General features: G+C 43.9%; 1 protein-coding gene across 5 annotated transcripts in view; it reads left to right on the forward strand.

Moving 5' to 3' along the window:
- SORBS3 (sorbin and SH3 domain containing 3) overlaps nt 1-15,482 on the forward strand; it is a 53,541-nt gene extending 38,059 nt beyond the window's left edge. For 3 of the 5 annotated variants that reach the window (XM_063311525.1, XM_063311529.1, XM_063311527.1), the window contains 9 exons: nt 2,725-2,870; nt 4,150-4,235; nt 5,164-5,210; nt 7,892-8,006; nt 9,315-9,440; nt 10,696-11,214; nt 13,570-13,664; nt 14,214-14,320; nt 15,254-15,482. In XM_063311525.1, coding sequence (XP_063167595.1) covers nt 2,725-2,870; nt 4,150-4,235; nt 5,164-5,210; nt 7,892-8,006; nt 9,315-9,440; nt 10,696-11,214; nt 13,570-13,664; nt 14,214-14,320; nt 15,254-15,315 — 1,303 coding nt within the window. In that variant the 3' untranslated portion in view covers nt 15,316-15,482. The remainder of the gene's footprint in view (nt 1-2,724; nt 2,871-4,149; nt 4,236-5,163; nt 5,211-7,891; nt 8,007-9,314; nt 9,441-10,695; nt 11,215-13,569; nt 13,665-14,213; nt 14,321-15,253) is intronic. The other 2 variants (XM_063311526.1, XM_063311528.1) reach the window with 1 other exon arrangement.
- The last annotated feature ends 3,139 nt before the right edge of the window (nt 15,483-18,621 follow it).

Below are 18,621 nucleotides of genomic sequence, written 5' to 3' on the forward strand. Positions count from 1 at the left end.
CTGATTCTAGATTCCGTGCCCCCCACCCCAGGGCCTACTCCATGAAAACACAATAACATCTTATGATTAGGAAAGATGAAATACTGATTATTTCCTTGCAGGAACTGTATAGTCTCAGGGTGTGCGTATAGGCAGGATTAGACATTATGTTTGTTTTAATAATGGCTTGTTGAATAATCTAGTGGCCAGGTTTACATAGCAACACTAAGCTGTACACCATAATATAATAACATAACAGTGGTGGGGTTCATACAATGTGCTGAGCCAAAACTTAACCACCAGACTGTGGTGCTCTTTAGCTGCATGAACCTAGTGAATGTTTTATGATGGTCCAGAGACAAAACTACTGAGCATTGAAGCTCAGCTGTTGCCCTACAGCATTCTTATTCTTCTTTTGCACGAAGCATCCAAGAGTCAACTTCCCAAAATTGACTATTTATGTGCATGCCTCATCACAGGATATAAAACCCAGCGAAAGTATCTTTTCCCTGCAAATTCTCCTTTCTAGCCATGAATCCAGTTTTGAAATGCATTCAAGGCCCAAAGCCTTGACACACTTACCAAGTGTGTAATGAGCAGAATAAGAGATACTATTTGTATATGCAAAGCTGTTTGCCCATTATAAAATCATCCATAACATGGGCATGACCAGAGAAATGGCTAGAGGCATTTCTGATGCTTCAGATGGAAAACAAGGATCTTGCTGTAACTGTTCACATGTCCTGACTAAAAGGGATGCAGGGTTGAAAGTTGGAATTAACAGAACTTGTCCAAGTGTGATGTGCCTAAGGATTTCAATGAGATGTACTTATATTTTGGCATTCATTCATTACACTATATTTTTAACATTATTGGAAAACAGACAGATTTTTTTTTAATCTTCTAGCCACTACTTTCAAGAATTGGGACAACTAGGAAGCTTCCAGATTTAGCAACTCAATATATTTAGGGGTAGCTAGGAGGGAAGGCTACTGCAGATATTTAAATGTTGAGGGTTGGATTAGTCTAATGCTAGCTAAAATGTGGTTGCCTAGTTTATAGCACTGTACAAATCCAGTCAGTTGAGACCATTTAGCAAACCGTGGTCCGGTTAGCTGTGGCTTAGCATGTTAAGCAGATACAAATGAAAGCAACACCAGCCACTGTTTCCAGAAATGTGTATGTCTCTGTTCCTGATCGTCTGAAATGAAAGTCTTTAACAGGGGCATCTGCAGGGGAGGAAGATTCAACAAATTCAAGATGGCAGATGTGATCCTTTTTTACATATGTTGTACATGCAACCCAAGCCTCAAGTGGTACAGAGTGGTAGGCGGCAGTATTGCAACTGAAACTCTCCCCACAACCTGAGTTCAATCCCAGCAGAAGCTGGATTCTCGGGTAGCCGGCTCAGGTCGACTCAGCCTCCCATCCTTCCGTGGTTGGTGGAATGAGCACCCAGCTTGCTGGGGAAGGTGATGACTGGGGAAGGCAATGGCAAACCACCCCGCTATAGTCTGCCAAGAAAACGTCACAAAAGCGGCGGTCAGACATGACTCGGTGCTTGCACAGGGGACCTTTCACCTTTCACGTGCAACCCATCTAAATAGGGCAGGGCTTTGGTCCCACTGCCCTGGAGGCCATCTTGACTTTTTTGATCCCCTTCCCTGCAGATTCCTCTGGCCTCCAACCTCTCCCGCCTTAAAGATCAAAGCAGTGTGTAAGGAAGTGGGAATCCAGTAGGGATCCCAGAGTTGGGTAAAAGAGGTGCCACCTTCCCATTGCCACTATTTTTTGTAGTGAAATCCCATTTCAGATGTTATCTGTTCCATAGAACTTCTTTATATTTTACCAGTGGAGGAAATTAACCAGTGGTGGTGGTGATGGTGGTGATAATTTAGACTATGGAAAATGACAAGCAGGGGAAAAGGTAAAATGCTGATTGCCGATGCCCTGGTCTTCATTTGACTCCCCATGCCCTTTCCCCTCCTTTGTCCTCTTGCTGCAGCTTTGAAAGAATGATAGGTGTACAGGGGAGCAGTCTGCAGGTTGGCCACCTCACCTCTTCTCATTTTTTTTGCATACTTTGCATGGAAAGGGGATGATGTCCCTTTAAACATTAAAACATTTAAAATGGCTGAAGTCGCACTTCAGCAAAATCCTTGCTGCTTGCCAGTGTCTTGTTGCTGCCTCAATGCTTCCTGTTCAGCTTGGCCTTTGCCTGCCAAGTCAGCTACAGGGGCCCCTGGCCTGGATAAGGATTTCAGAGAGGCCCACTACCTAACTGGGGAAAGAGGGAGAGCAGGAGATACAACCTGCCCAATTTCTGAGCTTTGTTTCCACAAATGGCATGGGAAGTGGTTTGGATGGACAGAAGCTAGCCTAGACCTAGAGGAGATTGGAAGCAAGGAAGGCAGAGTCTTTCAGTACTGGAAAGGATGCCTGTGAGCAGCAGCTTCTTCATGGATTATTGATGGATTGTATTTCCATCTCCAAGAGGAAAAGGCCTCTTTTCTATGTGGCATGTTTCTTCTTTTATTGAAGAGGCATGATGAGATTGCATGGGTGGCAAGGGGATGGACCCTCCTCAGATTGTAGGTATGGAATGTGCAGAGAGATAGTGGTGTCCAAGATACTGTATCTAATAAGTCTTTCTTTGACTAGAGGTCATTAAGAAGGTCTGTCTTTACTGCCCCCATTGGCTGGATTGTACTCTCTTTCACCGTACTTCCATTTTCTCTAACTCAGCAGCCCACTGACAGGCTCTGGTATCCATCCTTCCAAGGGGCAAAGCCTTCCTATAGCCCAGGGCCACATACCAGCTAGCCCTAGGATGGAGAAAGGAAGCCCAGGAGTCACCAGGAGTACTTGGAACAGTGATCCACCCAGGAATGGTATGGCTTGGGGTTTACATGCACCGATGTGGGCAGTAGCAACATTTCAAGGGGATTAATATATGTTCTCTGGAAAGTGAGTGTGCTTTGCTGTCTTCAGTAATGGAGTACAAACTGGGAAGAAAGTGTCCCTAGAAAAGGCAGGAGGTAAAATGGATCTTCTCAGACCTAACGTAGGAAGTGTATTGTCCAGATTGGGGCAATGGTTGACACTCCACATCTTCTGGACGGAGCAGAAACTCAGTGACAGTTAAATCCCATCCAGTGGACAACACAAACTACTTTCGAATCTTTCTTGCTAGGTTTCCTACTGTATGTTTTTTTTTCAAAACCATTGAGAACAATTATATATTTTTTCTTCATTCTAAAGTAATGCGCTATATTTATTTTTCTGTGGGTTGCAAGCTCTTTAGAGATACAGATATGGAACATTATCTCCCTAAGGATATGTCAGAATCCAGAATAAGCCCTTCTCCTCCTTCTGGGCTGAAGATTGTCCCTTCCACCACTACCTCCTCATTACAGTTTGACTCACATATTAATGCTAATATGATGCAAATTACAGCTAAGTCAGCAAACACGTGGGCTGAAATATCCAACTCTGGAAACTTGCCATAATATAGTGAGTGGTCAGCTATTTTCTTGCATCATGGATAATTCATATTAAGACAGATGTAAACATTTAAGCTTTTCCTAAAATGTTTCCTTTACTCCTTAATAAATGTAGATTGAGTGTAGTGACACAAAAGCATTTTGAGCATGTTGATAACCTTTTCTGAGGCTGGTGGACAGACTGGGGTTTTGGAGACCAATCCTATGTGCTCCCTTTCTATTGCTAAGGAAGTCTAAGTCCCAAATCACTCATCTCCCAGAAAACAAATAGTGAAATTGCTCCCAATCACTCCTTTTAGGTCCGCTCAACATGCTCTATACGATTTTGGTTTACTTCCAACTTTTTTTTCTTTTCTGGGCCAGTGAGCACACTTCCAAACAAAGTACTGAGTTGTATTGAGTTTTAATTTTGCTCATTTGGGGGTGGTTGTGGTGTGTGTGTGTTCAAATTAAACTAATGTGTAAAAGTAGAGAAATTAAGTGGGATAGGGAATAGTTTGTCCCAAGGGAAGTGTTGTACATGGTTGGAGGTGAATATCAATACTTAGCACAATATGGACTTGCTGTTTCTTGCACTCTTAAGTCAATTATTGGAATTTGGTTTACACAATTGGCTTTCCCTTTTGATTCAGACAGATTCCCTTTTTCCCTTATTTTCTTCACCCAGATCCTCTGAGGCTTCCTGGGCAAAGTCCCTTTCTTGATTCTTCAGAAATTGTTCTAGATACTCCTCCAAAGAGAGATGAGAAGAAGGTGAGATGCAATTTCCACTAAAAGGGGACAGATACGCTTTTGATTGGATTGTTGCAGGGTTATCAGCCTTCCTCAGTCTGGCTCCTATACACATCTGGGTAACTTCTAGAATCCAAGGTAGAAAACCTTTCAACATCTGAAAGGCCACAGATTTTCCAACCTCTTCTAGAATGTTTTATTATCCTGAGCCAAGTAATAAGCCATATTCATACAAATAATTGATTACAACAGCCTAATCAAGGAATTACCAAGGAGAGAACAACACCTCCTCCAACACAGGCAGGGCAAGCTACTGTATTTAAACAGGGAGCAAGGCCCACTCCCTTCTAGCACTGAAGAAGTTGCCTAGTCCGGCAATGAAATGTCTGTGAGCAAACAACCAAGCTCAGAGAACACCAAGAACTCCATCATACAAATAATTAATCTGCTTTAATTTTTCTGCTCTCACTGAGAAGAAAGGGAAATTGACAAGAGACTTGTAGTGCAGATTTTTTTTCTTTAATACAGAACCCTTTCCATGTGTTGCAGTTTACCAGAATACAAATGTTCCTCTCCATCCATGATTGATAGGATTACTTCTCTCTTGGTGAGAACTGTAGAACATGCATGCAGGAATTTGGTACACAAATTCCTCTCTTGCATCATGAATGTTTGTCAGCGTATCAAGAATAGGTGAGGTTAGGGTGTGAATTAAACCTTATAAAAGGGCCTAGGTTGGATTTCCCGTTGCTTAAGATACCTTCTCCACTTCTGGCATTCTGTGGGCCACACCAGCATGCTCAAAGGTTGTGTTCTTTCCTTTGTTGCTGTTTTCTTTTATACTTTGCTATACTGGCAAAGTGCCCAGTTTCTCTTTCTCATCGGGTGTCTTTTAATTGGGTTTTGGACTCTGGGTCTGCTTTTAACTTATTTTTTTTCCTCCTTCCAGATGAAAGCTGCTCGCCTCAAATTTGATTTCCAGGCAGAATCACCAAAGTAAGTAGCAATATCTGGCACCTTTAGCAGTCATTCAATGCTTCAGTGTCTTGGCATTGTTGCGGTTGCCATGCCGGTTAACCGTTACTGTGATTGTTGTAGCACAGAATTGAGGCCCAAGCTCTTGAAAGCACTGAGAAAGCCCTCTGCACTGAGCTCTTGAAAGCCTTTCGTATGGCCAGAAGAGCTTCTAAAAGCTGTTACAAAATTTTGGTGTTTAACGTGATGGGCTATAGCTGTTAAATATATGACTGGACAGTGTGAATTATATTTAAATTGAATAACTGTAAATGAAGTCAATTTTTTTGTGCTGCCCCACCTACCACTTCTTGGAGTGTGGCCCCTGGCAGTGCTAATCGAGGCCCTCTGTGGCTCTTTGCCAGGAAAAACATTGCATTGTATCACAGTGAATGTCCTACATGGCGCTTTGCAAGATGGGGCCCAGCAAGTCTGAGGAGAGGAAAAAGAAGGAAGGGAGAAGCAACAACCAATACGCACATATGTAGGAATATATTGCTCAGTGATCTTCACTAAGGGGGGCATAAGCAACTTGGTGCCCTCCAGATGTTACAGCCTAAAATATCTCCCACAAGTTCTTGCTGTTGGCCAGGACTTAAGGGAGCTGCAGTCCAAAACATTCATACAGTGGGAGGTTGCCTATTTTTTGCACTCAAGCTTCATTTTGCTTATTGGTAGGATTAAGGTAAGGCTTCGTGGAAAAGATGCGTCCTAAAGACTGATACGCAGGGAGAGGTGACCTCCACTGGGAGAGTTTAAATTGCCAAGTGAGCTTGCTCTGCCTCCTCCCCACATCTGCACAGCTGACTGTATTCTCTCCTCCCAAACAGTTGTTGGTACATCAGCTGGGCCCACCCTCCTCTATGGAGTCCAGCAGGAATGTTGCATTCCTTTTTCCAAGCATGTTAGACTTGTCTTGTTCCAAATGTGACCACATCTGGATATGCCAGAATCAATATCAAAAGAGACCAAAATCCTGGCAGGGCAGCCTTTGACTGATGAAGTGTGGAATAGGCGGGGAGTTGAGATACTGAGCTGCTTCTGTACATACTTTTTTTTTGCTTGTCACCATTCAACAACCACTTGCTTGAGAATAAAACCCATCAACCCTGAGTGAGTTGAGGTACATGCAAAGATATTGTTATTGATTTTGCAATACATCTACCCTACCTTTTTTCCCATGGTGGAACTCAGCAAGGTCCTGAGTAGTCTCCCCAATAACTACTGATTACCTCCAGACATGCTTTGCTTCAGCGAAGTGGCTACACCATGTGTCTTTAGACTATATTCTGGTATACACGCATTCTGGGTAGTATGTGAAAGGAAATTCCAGTGCTGTCAATAATGTTCAGATACAGTAATATATTTAGCTCCATATTATCTCCCCCAGCCTGGTTCCTCCAGATTACAACTGCCAGACTTTTCAGAAGCCTCAGAACATCTCCTTTTAATTAGAAATGCCAGAAAAGAATTTAGGAACTTTTGAATGCAGAACATATGCTGTACGATTGAAGCACATGGCCTCTAACCCATACATGGGATGCTTTGCCATGTTGAACGTTAACTCTTGTTATACCATGGATTGAAGTCTTAGGCAGTGTCATAGTGACCTGCTCCAAAGCAGGTCAACACAAATACACTTGGTTCACCAGCTGCAACCTTCTTGATCTCATTGGGTTAACCATGCGTTGGTTTCATCCCATCTTAATTATTGCAGCTCCCTTGAAATGCGTCTGGAAGCTGAAGCTGGTGGAAACTTCAGCAGCTGGCTTGCCAGTCAGTGCAAACTCAGTGTAGAGATACAGGTCTCTATAATGCTTGTACTGAATGAACTATGCTTGTTGCGGTTGGTTACTGAATACAATTAGTTATTGTCTTTTGAAGTTCTAAAATGTGTTTTAAAGGACTGTCTTTCCTGATACGGATCTGTCCAGCTATTACAAATTGCATGAAAGCTCCTCTGAAGATATCTTGCTATCAGAGCCCATCTATCTAGTATGCAATACTTCTGTGTTGCTCCCAGGCTAGAGAATGCCCTTCTGTCTTGTATTCTCAGCATTTAGAACATCTGGCATCTCTTTTTACAGGCTCTTCATTGTTAAAAGATTTTAGTGTGATTCTTGATTTAGATCCTGCCTTTCTACTCCAACAAGTACTGAAAGCAGCTAACACAATTTAAAAAACAAAAACGATATTTAAATGTTTGGTTTTTAGAATTGCATTAGCTTCTCGTAGTACTTGCTAGAGTAGGAAGACAGGATTTAAACTGAATAAACCAAATGAAAAGGCAAATGTGGTTTCCAAATGCAATAAGGTTCCTCACCCATTCTAGGGCATGTGATTTGCTTGTGTGAAACATTGCCCAAGTCCTTCAAATCTCACTGTTTTTCTGCTTGAGTGGAGAATATATCCTAGAACACACCCCGCTCTCCCCTCGCAGAATAATTCCTGGAGCAACATAGCTTGAAAACCACAGCTATGTTCTTTGGACCAAAAGAAAGTATCAAGACAAAGCTCAATTAATCTCAATCATAGTATTTAGCCATTAACCTGACAAGGAGGGGGTTTGTCCAAATTGAGTGAGTGACTTTCAGAGTCCCTTGAAGGAGGTGTTCTAAAAGAATTTTTAACAGTGTTTCTTAGGTTCCCTATTTCTCTTTCAGAGAACTGACCTTGCAGAAAGGTGACATTGTCTACATCCACAAAGAAGTAGACAAAAACTGGCTTGAAGGAGAACATCATGGCAGGGTGGGCATTTTTCCTGCTAATTACGTGGAGGTAAGCTTCTCATGCTGTTCTAGGACTTCTTTGCTGCCTCTGCAAAATTGGATAGGTTTTGCTTACCTATGTAGAAGAGAGAGGAAATGGCAGAAATTGGGGAGGAGGGTAACTTTTAAGAATTCAGGATCCCTACTTGCTTTTACCAAAGGGCAGAATTAGTTGTAAAAATCTTGTTTCATTGTGCCATGCTGGATGTTGACCAACCTACCCTCTATGTTTATGGTTTGGTTCTATATTTCTTCTAGTCCTTTTAAGGTGTTATGAATATTGTAGTTATTTTGGAACAGAAGGCTTGTTAGCAACTTTGGAGCTGTTAGTTTGCACTGTTGGGGACTATTAGTGATCAGCACTGTTATGTCAGGGATATGTCATGGTCCAAGGGTCTCTGAATAAGCTGGGCCGGGACAAATGCTAAATGTGACTTAGTTTAAATGTGATAAAATTAAGTTAATGTAATGAAAATACTGTTTTGATTAGCCCATGCTTTTAAAACCCTTTTCTCCTTCTGAAATACAATTCGGTGAAAACTTTGGAGGATCACAAGTTGTATCCAAAGCTTTAGGGAGACTTCATGCATTTTGCACCACAGCCCCGTATAACCTTAGCAAATGAAAGGTCCTTTCATTGAGGATTTACTTTAACATGCCTCTACAGCAGTGTTTCTCAACCTTGGCAACTTGAAGACATGTGGACTGCAACTCCCATGCTGGCTGGGGAATTCTGGGAGTTGAAGTCCACACGTCTTCAAACTGCCAAGGTTGAGAAACACTGTGCTAGAGAGTAAAAACAGTGGCTTTTGCACACACAGTATTTGTACTGTCTCTGAGTAGGCATGCCATAGATGGGATAAGTTCTTAAGGGGTAAGCCCACAGCTTCAGAGAGAAATAATGTTTTCAGCTGTGGTTTGAAAAAAGAAATGCTGTATTATGTGTATGCACTGTGCAAAACTGGAGAAGCAGTAAGAAAAAGTAACAGGTAGGCAGCCTGTTTCAGGATTCTCTATAGGGCCCAGATAATGTGTGGCCCTTAATGTCCTAGCACCTTGAAAGGCCATCATTAGTATCAACTAACAAAGGAAAGGGGCCTCCTTATGACATTCAGGGAGAGAATCAGAGCAGGCCTGTGTCCTATGCAGATAAATAGAGTGTGATACCGCATATTCAAGCATTTCCCTTCTTCAGACCCTTGCTGCCAGTGATGTGTCCCAGTAAAGATGCTCAGTGTTCAGGTGAGATCTTCCTCTAGGAACCTGTGTCCCAGGTTAAAGCTGTAACCCCTTGCTGCTGCTTCCTTTTTCAAAACAGGTCCTGCCTCCAACAGAAATTCCCAAGCCCATCAAAACCCCTTCCATACAAGTCTTGGAGTATGGGGAAGCTGTGGCCCAGTACAGCTTCAAAGGAGACTTGGCAGTGGAGCTGTCCTTTCGAAAGGTATCAAAGCCCTTGTGTTAGCAGAAACATAAATTCTAGCTCAGGACGGAACCAGCCACAAAAAGGCTTCGGAGCCTTCTCCCACTGCCATCTGGGCTCCAGGCCAGTTCATTCCTCTCTAGATATGTTTGGTTGTCTGTCTCTGCTTCTCATAAATGGAGCTCTGAGACAGCCAATAACATTTTTAGTGCCTCAAGGAAAAATCCAAGGGACACCTCCCATGGCAATGCAACAATGTAATAAATAATGTACTGCCACTTTTTAATGGCAGTGCTGAAAACTGCCACCTGAAACAGGCTGTGTTGTATGGGTCTAATGGCCGAGCCAGCCCTGCTGAGTTGATCGTCCCATACCATCCCATCACTTTTGGAAATCTCTGCACCAGAAAAATTTCTTTTGCTAAAGATAAAGAGAGAAAGATGAGAACTTCCAGATGTTTTAGATTATAGCTCTCCTAGGCATTAATCAGTCTGGCTGGTGGACAGGGATAATGGGCAATGTAGCTCCAAGCATCTGGAGATTACAATGCATTTGTGTTGCTTTGTCTAACTGAGATCATTTGGGCATTATACTTGCTCAATTTAAAGACTTTGTTCTGAATTCATGTTTAATTTATAAAGAGAGATATAGCAATTATAGCTTTTTTCTCCTGGAGATAGAAGAGGAAAGAAGAGGACAAGTATTTGCAAAATCAAGTTGATTGTTTACTTGTTGGACAAATGTTCCACTCCATAGAAATATAATTTTATAAAACTTTAAGAACATTATAGCAGTAATATTAGAAAGGGGCATTCTCCTCCCCACAGCTGGGAATCTGGGCAATTCTTGACTCTTTGGAGAAAAGAAAACATAGTGAAAAAGTAAATAAACAAATAACTGAGGGTGCTGTTACTAAACCTAGCAGGGGACCATACAAACAAGTAAGGTAGGATTGCAGGTGGCCAGGTTCACAGATCTTTCAGATATATTCAAGATGTTGTGGTTTGAATTATGGCGTTGTTGTTTTAATTTTGTACACCACCCAGAGTCACTGCTGTAAGATGGGAGGCCATATAAATGCACAAACATACACAGAAACACACAAATAGATAAATATCATGATGGACCAATTGTGCCTGTAACAAGGTGTGTGGCCTTTAGTTTCAAAGTGGTTGTTCCAGAAGGACAGAAAATCTCTTCCTGGGCGTGTATTTCAGCCTCAGGGGCTCCCTTACTCCCAGGGCATGCTAACTTTTTTCCTGTACTCTGTTGCCAGGGTGAGCACATCTGCCTTGTCCGCAGAGTCGATGGGAACTGGTATGAAGGTCGCATCTCGGGCACCAACCGCCAGGGCATTTTCCCAGCCAACTACGTGCAGGTGGTGAAAGAGCCAAGGGTGAAGAACTCAGAGGAATATCCTTCCTCCCCAGGCCTCCGAGCCCATTCCAGCTCACCCTCCCAGGCACATGCACCCGGCCTGGGCAGTAGATGGCAGTCTGAGGCTTCGCCTTCAAGCCTGCGAAACACTCAGGCTGCAGATATGCTCTCCTCCTCCTCCTCCACCACCCCCTCTGGATTCCTATTTCCCGTGTCTCCAAAATTTGAAAACATGGAGGCCATGACTTACCGAATCCAGGATACATCCAGAGCTAGCTCTTTCAGTCCCCAGAGCCAGAGCCCAGGGAAAATGCCCAGTGGTAGCCCCCAGCCTCTCACCTCTCTCCAGATGAAGGACCCACCACAGCCTGCTTCTCCCATATTGACTTCCCAAGCACCAACTTCCTTTCCACTGCAGGTGAGAAGCTGCTTTCCTCCATTCCTCACGTACGGTCTAAGAGACCAACCTTAATCTGTTATCCCAGGGCTTAGAGATAATAAGGGGCACTTGCTGGCATGTGTCCCTTCTTTCTTCACAGATCCTCAGTTAGCATTCTCCTCAGGCCATCAGAATTACAAAAGTAATGCTGCCGCTTTCATAATGTGGGGCGCGCATGCAACATCACAATGCACATAAAAAGGGATGGGGCTTGTATGAGGCCACTGCACCACTGCTAGTATCCCTCTGAGTCCCCCTTACCCCTTCCCTGGAGATGCCACTGTCCTCAGCCACAGGCTTATCTCATCATAACAGTTGAAATGCCCTTGATACAGCATCACTTTAGACCATGCGGGAGATTAAAACAACATCCTGTTGTAGGGCTTGGCGGCAGCCCAGAAACAACAGAAAGAGGGCAAATTTAAAAAAAAACCCAAACCAACAGCAACAACAACCCACCCTTAGCAGGGGACAAACTTTGCATTCCTTTCAGTGGACGTGGGAGTGAGCATCTGCCCCAGAAAGCCTAGCTAATCCCAAAAAGCGAAGATTCCAGTTCCCAACTGAAATGACTAATGGAAACTAGAAGGATAATCATGCCTAACCTTTATATTGCTTGCCTTGAGCACTTCAGATTCTTCAGGTATATGGTCTTTTCATCCTCAACAATAATCCTTTCAAGATTGCTGTGTTGGAAAGGCGTGGTAGAAACTGAGGCCGAAGCTGCAAATATGATGGCTATATGTTTACTGGTTTAAATCTGGTGCAACTATCCCTGCCCCTCCAGGTCCAGCGAGATAGTAGGAGCGAAAGGGGAAAGGGTTTAAATCCCGGTTCCATCATATATAAAATGGATTACAACAGAATATGAGAAAATAATACAGGTAGTCCTCGTTTAGTGACCACAATTGGGACTGGGAACTTGGTTGTTAAGCGAAGTGGTCGCTAAGTGAAACCACAACTGTGCTTATGATCTTATTTCAGCTTTCCTTTGTTTTACAGACCTGCAAAGGTCGTAAACACAAGGATTGGTCGTAAAGTTACTTTTTCATCACCATTGTTATGGCAAACAGTCACTAAACGAGGCAGTCGCTAAACAAGGACTACCTGTATCTGTTTAAAACATTTATGTGTTTATGGGTAAAGGATGGAAACAAATTTACTTAGGTAACATAACTTACTGCAAAAGGTTTGGGGCACATTTGTTACAGTCAAAGTGACATACAGGTGGCAGAAATAGTTAAATTTAAGTCTTCTGACATCAGTGGTATCTTTTGGTAGCTTAGCAAAGCCAGCTGTTATACCCTAACCCTAACAAGTTTCTTCTGATTCAGTCCCTTGCTTCTGGTTTAGAGACTACTTAAAATGAATATTTACATATTTTTTTTACAGTTTTTAAAACCTACCCCGATTCAAAGACTCTGGGCAGCTTACAAGAAATGCAAGTGTATAAAAAGGAACATATTAAAAATGGCAAATACTGTGGTCTTATAACTGAACTGCTCACAAAAGTCTAGATATGACTTCAGACCATCAATTGAGGAAAATCAGATCCCTCTGCCCCTTCCATTTCCTTGCATCTATAATGGGTGGGCCTTAGTTTTCATAAAAGCCCAACTTGGGTAGACAATTAACAATTGAAAAATGACATTTAAAGGCAAAGTCTATGACTACAGCTGAAAAATCATAACAGAATCCAAATCTTTAATGCCCAGCGTGCCAAATCCCAATTTTATCGAATCTGGAATGATTATATACAATATAGTAATAAGGTGTAACTTTGTTGTGTTAACAGCATATTTCAAAAGCGAACCTGTAATGTTGCTGGAGTAAAATAAAATAAATAAAATAAAATGCTGGTTAAAAAAAAGGAAAAAAGTACCCAACTTCATCTCGGCTAACAACATCATTTGCAGTTCTAAGTGCATTTCGGTGGCGATCGATGGCAGGCAAATCTTACATGACACAGAATTGCAGAGATAAATATAATTTACGATCACAAAGATTCGGTATATGCAGAGCTATTATTCTTATGTCATTTCTCCTGATTATCATGTCTGTAGCACTTGTGATGAACACAAGGCATCGTGATTAGCAAACACCTTCCTACCTTTTCTTTCCTGGGCTCCCAGTTCATAAGAGCCACTCTGTTCTCCCCCCACCCCTCCCCAAAAACCCAGGATGGGGTACTGTCCCTCTAGGTTTCCTTGGCACGTCTGCCAGTTCCCCAGGATTTAGATAAATCTCCCTTTCCTATACCCGTGCTGATTTTCTGACGCGGGCGGCGTGCCAAGTCCTCACTGCACTTCCTCTTTCTCGCTCCTGTGACTGCAGAATTCTACCCCCGAGACAGTGTTTTCTCCAACTTCCAAGCCACGCGGTCCTGAACACACCACCAGAGCCTCCCCCTCCAACATCCAATGGACTCAGTAAGTGAGGCAGATTCCTGGCGGTGGGGAAGGGATCGCTTTGCTCCCGCTGGCAGCTGGCCGGCCCCACCGTCCCTGTGAACTGACCCAGAGGGAGGGCCGGCTGTAGACGACCCCCTGGAGTGCCAGGCTGGGACAGTGTCTGGCTTGTTCAGAACAAGGGCCCTTTTTCAGAGGGGCTTGCGGAGTGCCTAAGTGAATGGAAGCTGCTGGCTGCTTTACCTACGCCAAGCTTTGCAAACTCCTGCTTGAGAGGCTGGGACAGCTCAAGATTTCCAAGCTGCAGGGTGTCTGAATGCCTCTCCATCCCTCCCCACCAACCGCCAAATATTTGGGGAGGAGGGCAGGCAGAATGTTGGCCTCTGCACATTTTTTTTTCCATGCATGAAACACCATTCAGCACCTCTCATCTGTCCTGCCTGCAGAAGGGACACATGCAGTGAAAGTCCTCTCCCCTTTAAAATTCTGTTCTAGGGAAAAACTAGTGTGTACCCACGCTGTTCAATAAATGAGGAGGAAATGTGCTCATCCGTAGCTTGTGTGTTGCAGGTACCAAGCTCTCTACCATTACAGACCTCAGAATGAGGATGAGTTGGAGCTTCAGGAAGGCGACCGAGTGGATGTTATGCAGCAGTGTGATGATGGCTGGTTTGTAGGTATGTCTGTATTTGTGGAGGGGGGCACTGCAAAGCAGGGTGGTGCCCGATCTCAGTAGCTTACAAGTTTTTCCACATCCTTGGGGGTCAGAGGCTGCACTCCCGAAAGGAGTGGGTGGGACTGACATAAAAACTACATTTGATTTACATTTCAGTTTAACTAAAATTAGACATAATTCATATGGTTATCCTCCAGGGATGTGTTTTCTTCATCGGAGCACTTTGGTGACATCTGAGGGTTTCTGGGGCCATGTCCAAGGTTTTCATGGTCTACACCAGTGTTTCTCAACCTCAGCAACTTTAAGACGTGTGGACTTCAACTCCCAGAATTCTCCAGCCAGCAAGGCTGGCTGGGGAATTCTGGGAGTTGAAGTCCACACGTCTTAAAGTTGCTGAGGTTGAGAAGCACTGGTCTACACATATCCTGTAGCTTCAGGTGAGGCTTGTCTTCCTTATTTGGTGGAGAAGGCCTAGGGTAGAGCTGTGGAGGTTTGCCACTGGCCAACTTTGCATTTATTTTCAACTGAAAGCATCTTAAGAATAATATTAAAAGGTAGGTTTGGCCGAGAGCCTATGACCATCCCCCAAATAGATCTTTGTAATCTAATTTGTGCCCCTCCGCACTAGACTGCCTATTCCTGATCCAGGATCTGGATGAATGGGGAAGATCTCCTGCCATCTGGATCATGCTCTGAGTAGCCACACTGCCACAAGAAAAGCCCTGCAAACAGGGTGGGCGAGGAATACTCCCAAAACCCTTGAAGCTGGAGCATCAGAAGCAGTAGTGGGTTAGCAGAGCAGGGTATTGGCTTCTCTGAAGATCCATTTTTATTTCAAGAGGCTTGTCCAGAATCTTCCAGGGGAAAAAAAAACCTGAGCCTTGAACCTCTTCTTTCCTCATGGGTCTCTTCTGTGTTTGTGTTTCTGCCCTAGGTGTCTCTAGAAGAACACAGAAATTTGGCACTTTCCCTGGGAATTATGTTGCCCCTGTGTGACAAGCAGCCTCTCACGCGTGCCATGTGGCAACTGAATCAGAATCTTCTGCTCTAGGGACTTGCTTCCTTGGAGAAGTGCCCACAATCAGTAGACAAGAAGCAAAAGAGGGCGATGATGTGAAAGCTAATCTTGGGCCCCAAGTTGTATGTTTTGTCTGTCGCCTGGAGTCTCTATTCCTTGACTGTTATCTTTCGGCTCTGCACCTTGGCTTCCTCTGAATTTCTTTTTCCTGTATTTATGAAGCATCAGTAATTCCAGCATTCCCATGACAGATGTGGCCTTGGCTGAGCAGAGAGCACTGGCCTCCTGCCTGTGCCTCAACCAAGTTTTCTCTTAACCTGGGATTCCATATTTTTGCCAGTTCTCATGACAGCAATGGAAGGTAGAGACGAGCAGTTGAGCCTGCACTAATTCTTCCCTCCAGAAGGATCCACTTTTCTTAAACGTACCAGTCCCTGTACAATTGTTTGAAGACTTGGTGTATAACCAAAAACCCCAGCACAACAGATGAACTGAGTGGGTTACCCGAGCACACAAACCTCTGTGTGTGCCCCAGAGGAATTTCTGGGCCTTTCCGTCAAGAGAGTGCGCCCTTTACTTTATGCAGTCGGATGAGCTGCAGGGTTACCAGTGTTAACACTTCTGTATCTTGCCTAACTTCTCTCAAAAGCTTTGTTGCTGAACTTTGATCTAGATAGCTCTTCCATCCAAAGACTCCTTTAGAACTTTGATCTAAATAACTTACAGCCACTCCCCTTTCATACCGGACCCTGCAAGCAGAGGCACTTTTTGTGGCTTTTGGTTAACACAAGCAAAGTGGAATCAGTTGAAGAGCGAGCAAAACGGTTAGGGCTGCTCCTGTCTGGGCCACAGACTGAGCTATCCTTCCCCTCCTACTCAACATGTTTAATCTAAATTTGAGTACTTATTATAAGGGATTAAATATCGTTCCTGATCATGCTTACCTCATATAAAAAAGGTACCAGGAATTTCTTGTTCTACTGTTGCATTAAAGTCCATGTAGCTCACAAAATCTTCTCCAAAGTTGCATCTTGTTCCTGTCCCCAGAAACAGAAGTAAGGGACCAAAACAGTGTTTGTGGGACCTCCTATCATAGGAAATCTTGGTCTCCCTGGATGTTTCTTATTTTCAGCCTTCATCTCCTCCCAATCCGGCAATGTCTTTCACCTCCAGAGACAGCAGTCAAGACCAAAGGAACATTGAGATGTAAAGGCTTCTCCTAGCCCCTTTTCTCAGATTAATTGCCAAACGGATGCAAAGTTGTGGTAAAGAGGAAGGGGTGGAGATGGTTCGTGTGCTGGGATACAGAGACATTATGTGTCCTCCAGCCTCAGTGTCCTTTAGCAGTGCGATCTTCTGTTGTTCAGGTAGACACAATCTTGGCTCCTGGAGCCAAAACTTGCAGCTTGGAACCAGCCCAACAGAAGCCAGTTTCTCTCCCCCTGTATAAACAATTGAAGTGACCTTTCGCTGGTAAGATACAGGATAGCAGCAACTTGCAGATTCAGGCTCAGCATCCTACCTCACTGGCTTTGGACTTTTTTTTTCCTTCAGAGACCTCTTTCTTTTCGCCACATTTTTATGCTCTGCTCTTGAATGCTCAGCTTATGCAGGGTAATAAAAAGGTGAGGCAAGCTCCCCCTGGACTCCATGCGGGCGGTGCTACGCGTGTGTTCTCAGCTGCATCAGTCACACACAACCTCGGCTAGCTCACTCAGATTCACTGGAGGGTGTGTCTTTTATTCCTAAGGGGACTGCACATTGCCAGGGTGGGGTTGTAGTGGCAAGCAAGCCTTCTCATGAGGAGATTTATCTTGCCCACCATCACTCACATACTTGTAAGTAGCCTTTGGTTTTCCCTGGTTTGAAAACTACTGATTTAGCCTATTAAATAAAGATTGGGGATCCCTGACCTGGCATATTTTGCAGGATGAGTTACTCCCAAGCCGCCTAGCGTCACTAGAGTTGACCGAAAGGGCGTTTGGCTGTTAACTCTGGAGAAAGAGGTCTGTGTCTGTAATTGTCCATATGGCTTGTCCTGGCAATAAAATTCTCACTTGAGCTAAAGCTGCCATCAGGTGTGGCACTTTTTTTACTTGCCTTTGAACATGCACAGTTTCAAGAGCCCACAAAGACAGACGTGTTTGTGCCCCAAAGCCTGAAGAAATGGTTGTCTGAACTGGCTGCACTGGGTGGGAGCTAGGCAGATCTCTGACATACGTGGCGCAAAGCCACAGGCAATTCTCTTACACAACAATGCTGCTAGAGATAGGCTGACCATACGTCCTATTTTGAACGGGACAGTCCCGTTTTTTTAACATTTCCAGACCATCCCGTCATTTTAATATAAATGTCCATTTTGTCCCCTTTTCTTAAAAACCTTACTTAAAAATTTGGAAGTTCCTGCGAATCTGTCAGAATACAGTCTGACTTTGGGTGGAAGGAGGGGGAGCTCAGCAGAAATGGCGGGAAAAAAGCCGCAGAGCTCAACCCGGCGGGAAACCTAAAAAGAAAAAAGCAGGATCAGCTGATAGGCGGTGATCAAAGGGAAACAGAGGGAAGAAAAGAACGTAAAAGCACAGCCAGAGGAGGAATGGCTTGTCGGGGACAACTAGACTTTCCAGCCCAGCCTTGCCTCTCACAAACGAAGGAATCCGAAGATTCCCAGCCTGAGAAAACCGGAGAAGTTCCTGCCTGCCGATCCAGCCCGTTGCCCAGCCCTGCCCGGTTTTGCCATCCCAATGTCCCGTTTTTAACTCCGTCCCGTTTTGCCATCTCAATGTCCCATTTTTGTCTCAAGGAAATATGGTCAGCCTAGCTAGAGAACTTCTGGGGAATTGGGTGTGCATGTGTGTTAATTTCTGGAGCACAGTAAGTTGGATTCCCCATGTCAGGTTCCAGCATGAAATCTCTCTTTACTTCGCCTTTCACTAGGGTTTGAGACAGGAGAGCTGAAGTATCCTTATCAACAGGGACAAGACCAAATCTCTGCCCTTAGATATTTGGAAGTTGTTCAGGGAAGGCTTTATCAAGCCCCCAACCTCATCTGCAGCTTTAAGATCAAACTGCAGCATTATCTCTCAAGGATGGTCAACCATGTGTTCTGCACAATCTCCAGGGCTGTTAGATCAGGGAAGTAGAAATTCTGCCACAAGGTACAGTAACATTAGAGATAAAAACTGAAGCCTATAAAGATCACTGTAATTTATTTGGACTTTTCCCAATTTGTCCTATTTTCAAATGTATAGTAGAGAGAGAAAGTGGGGAAATAAAACTGTGCAGTG

Source organism: Candoia aspera, chromosome 9 (genome assembly GCF_035149785.1).
Source record: "Candoia aspera isolate rCanAsp1 chromosome 9, rCanAsp1.hap2, whole genome shotgun sequence".
NCBI classification, from domain to species: domain Eukaryota; kingdom Metazoa; phylum Chordata; class Lepidosauria; order Squamata; family Boidae; genus Candoia; species Candoia aspera.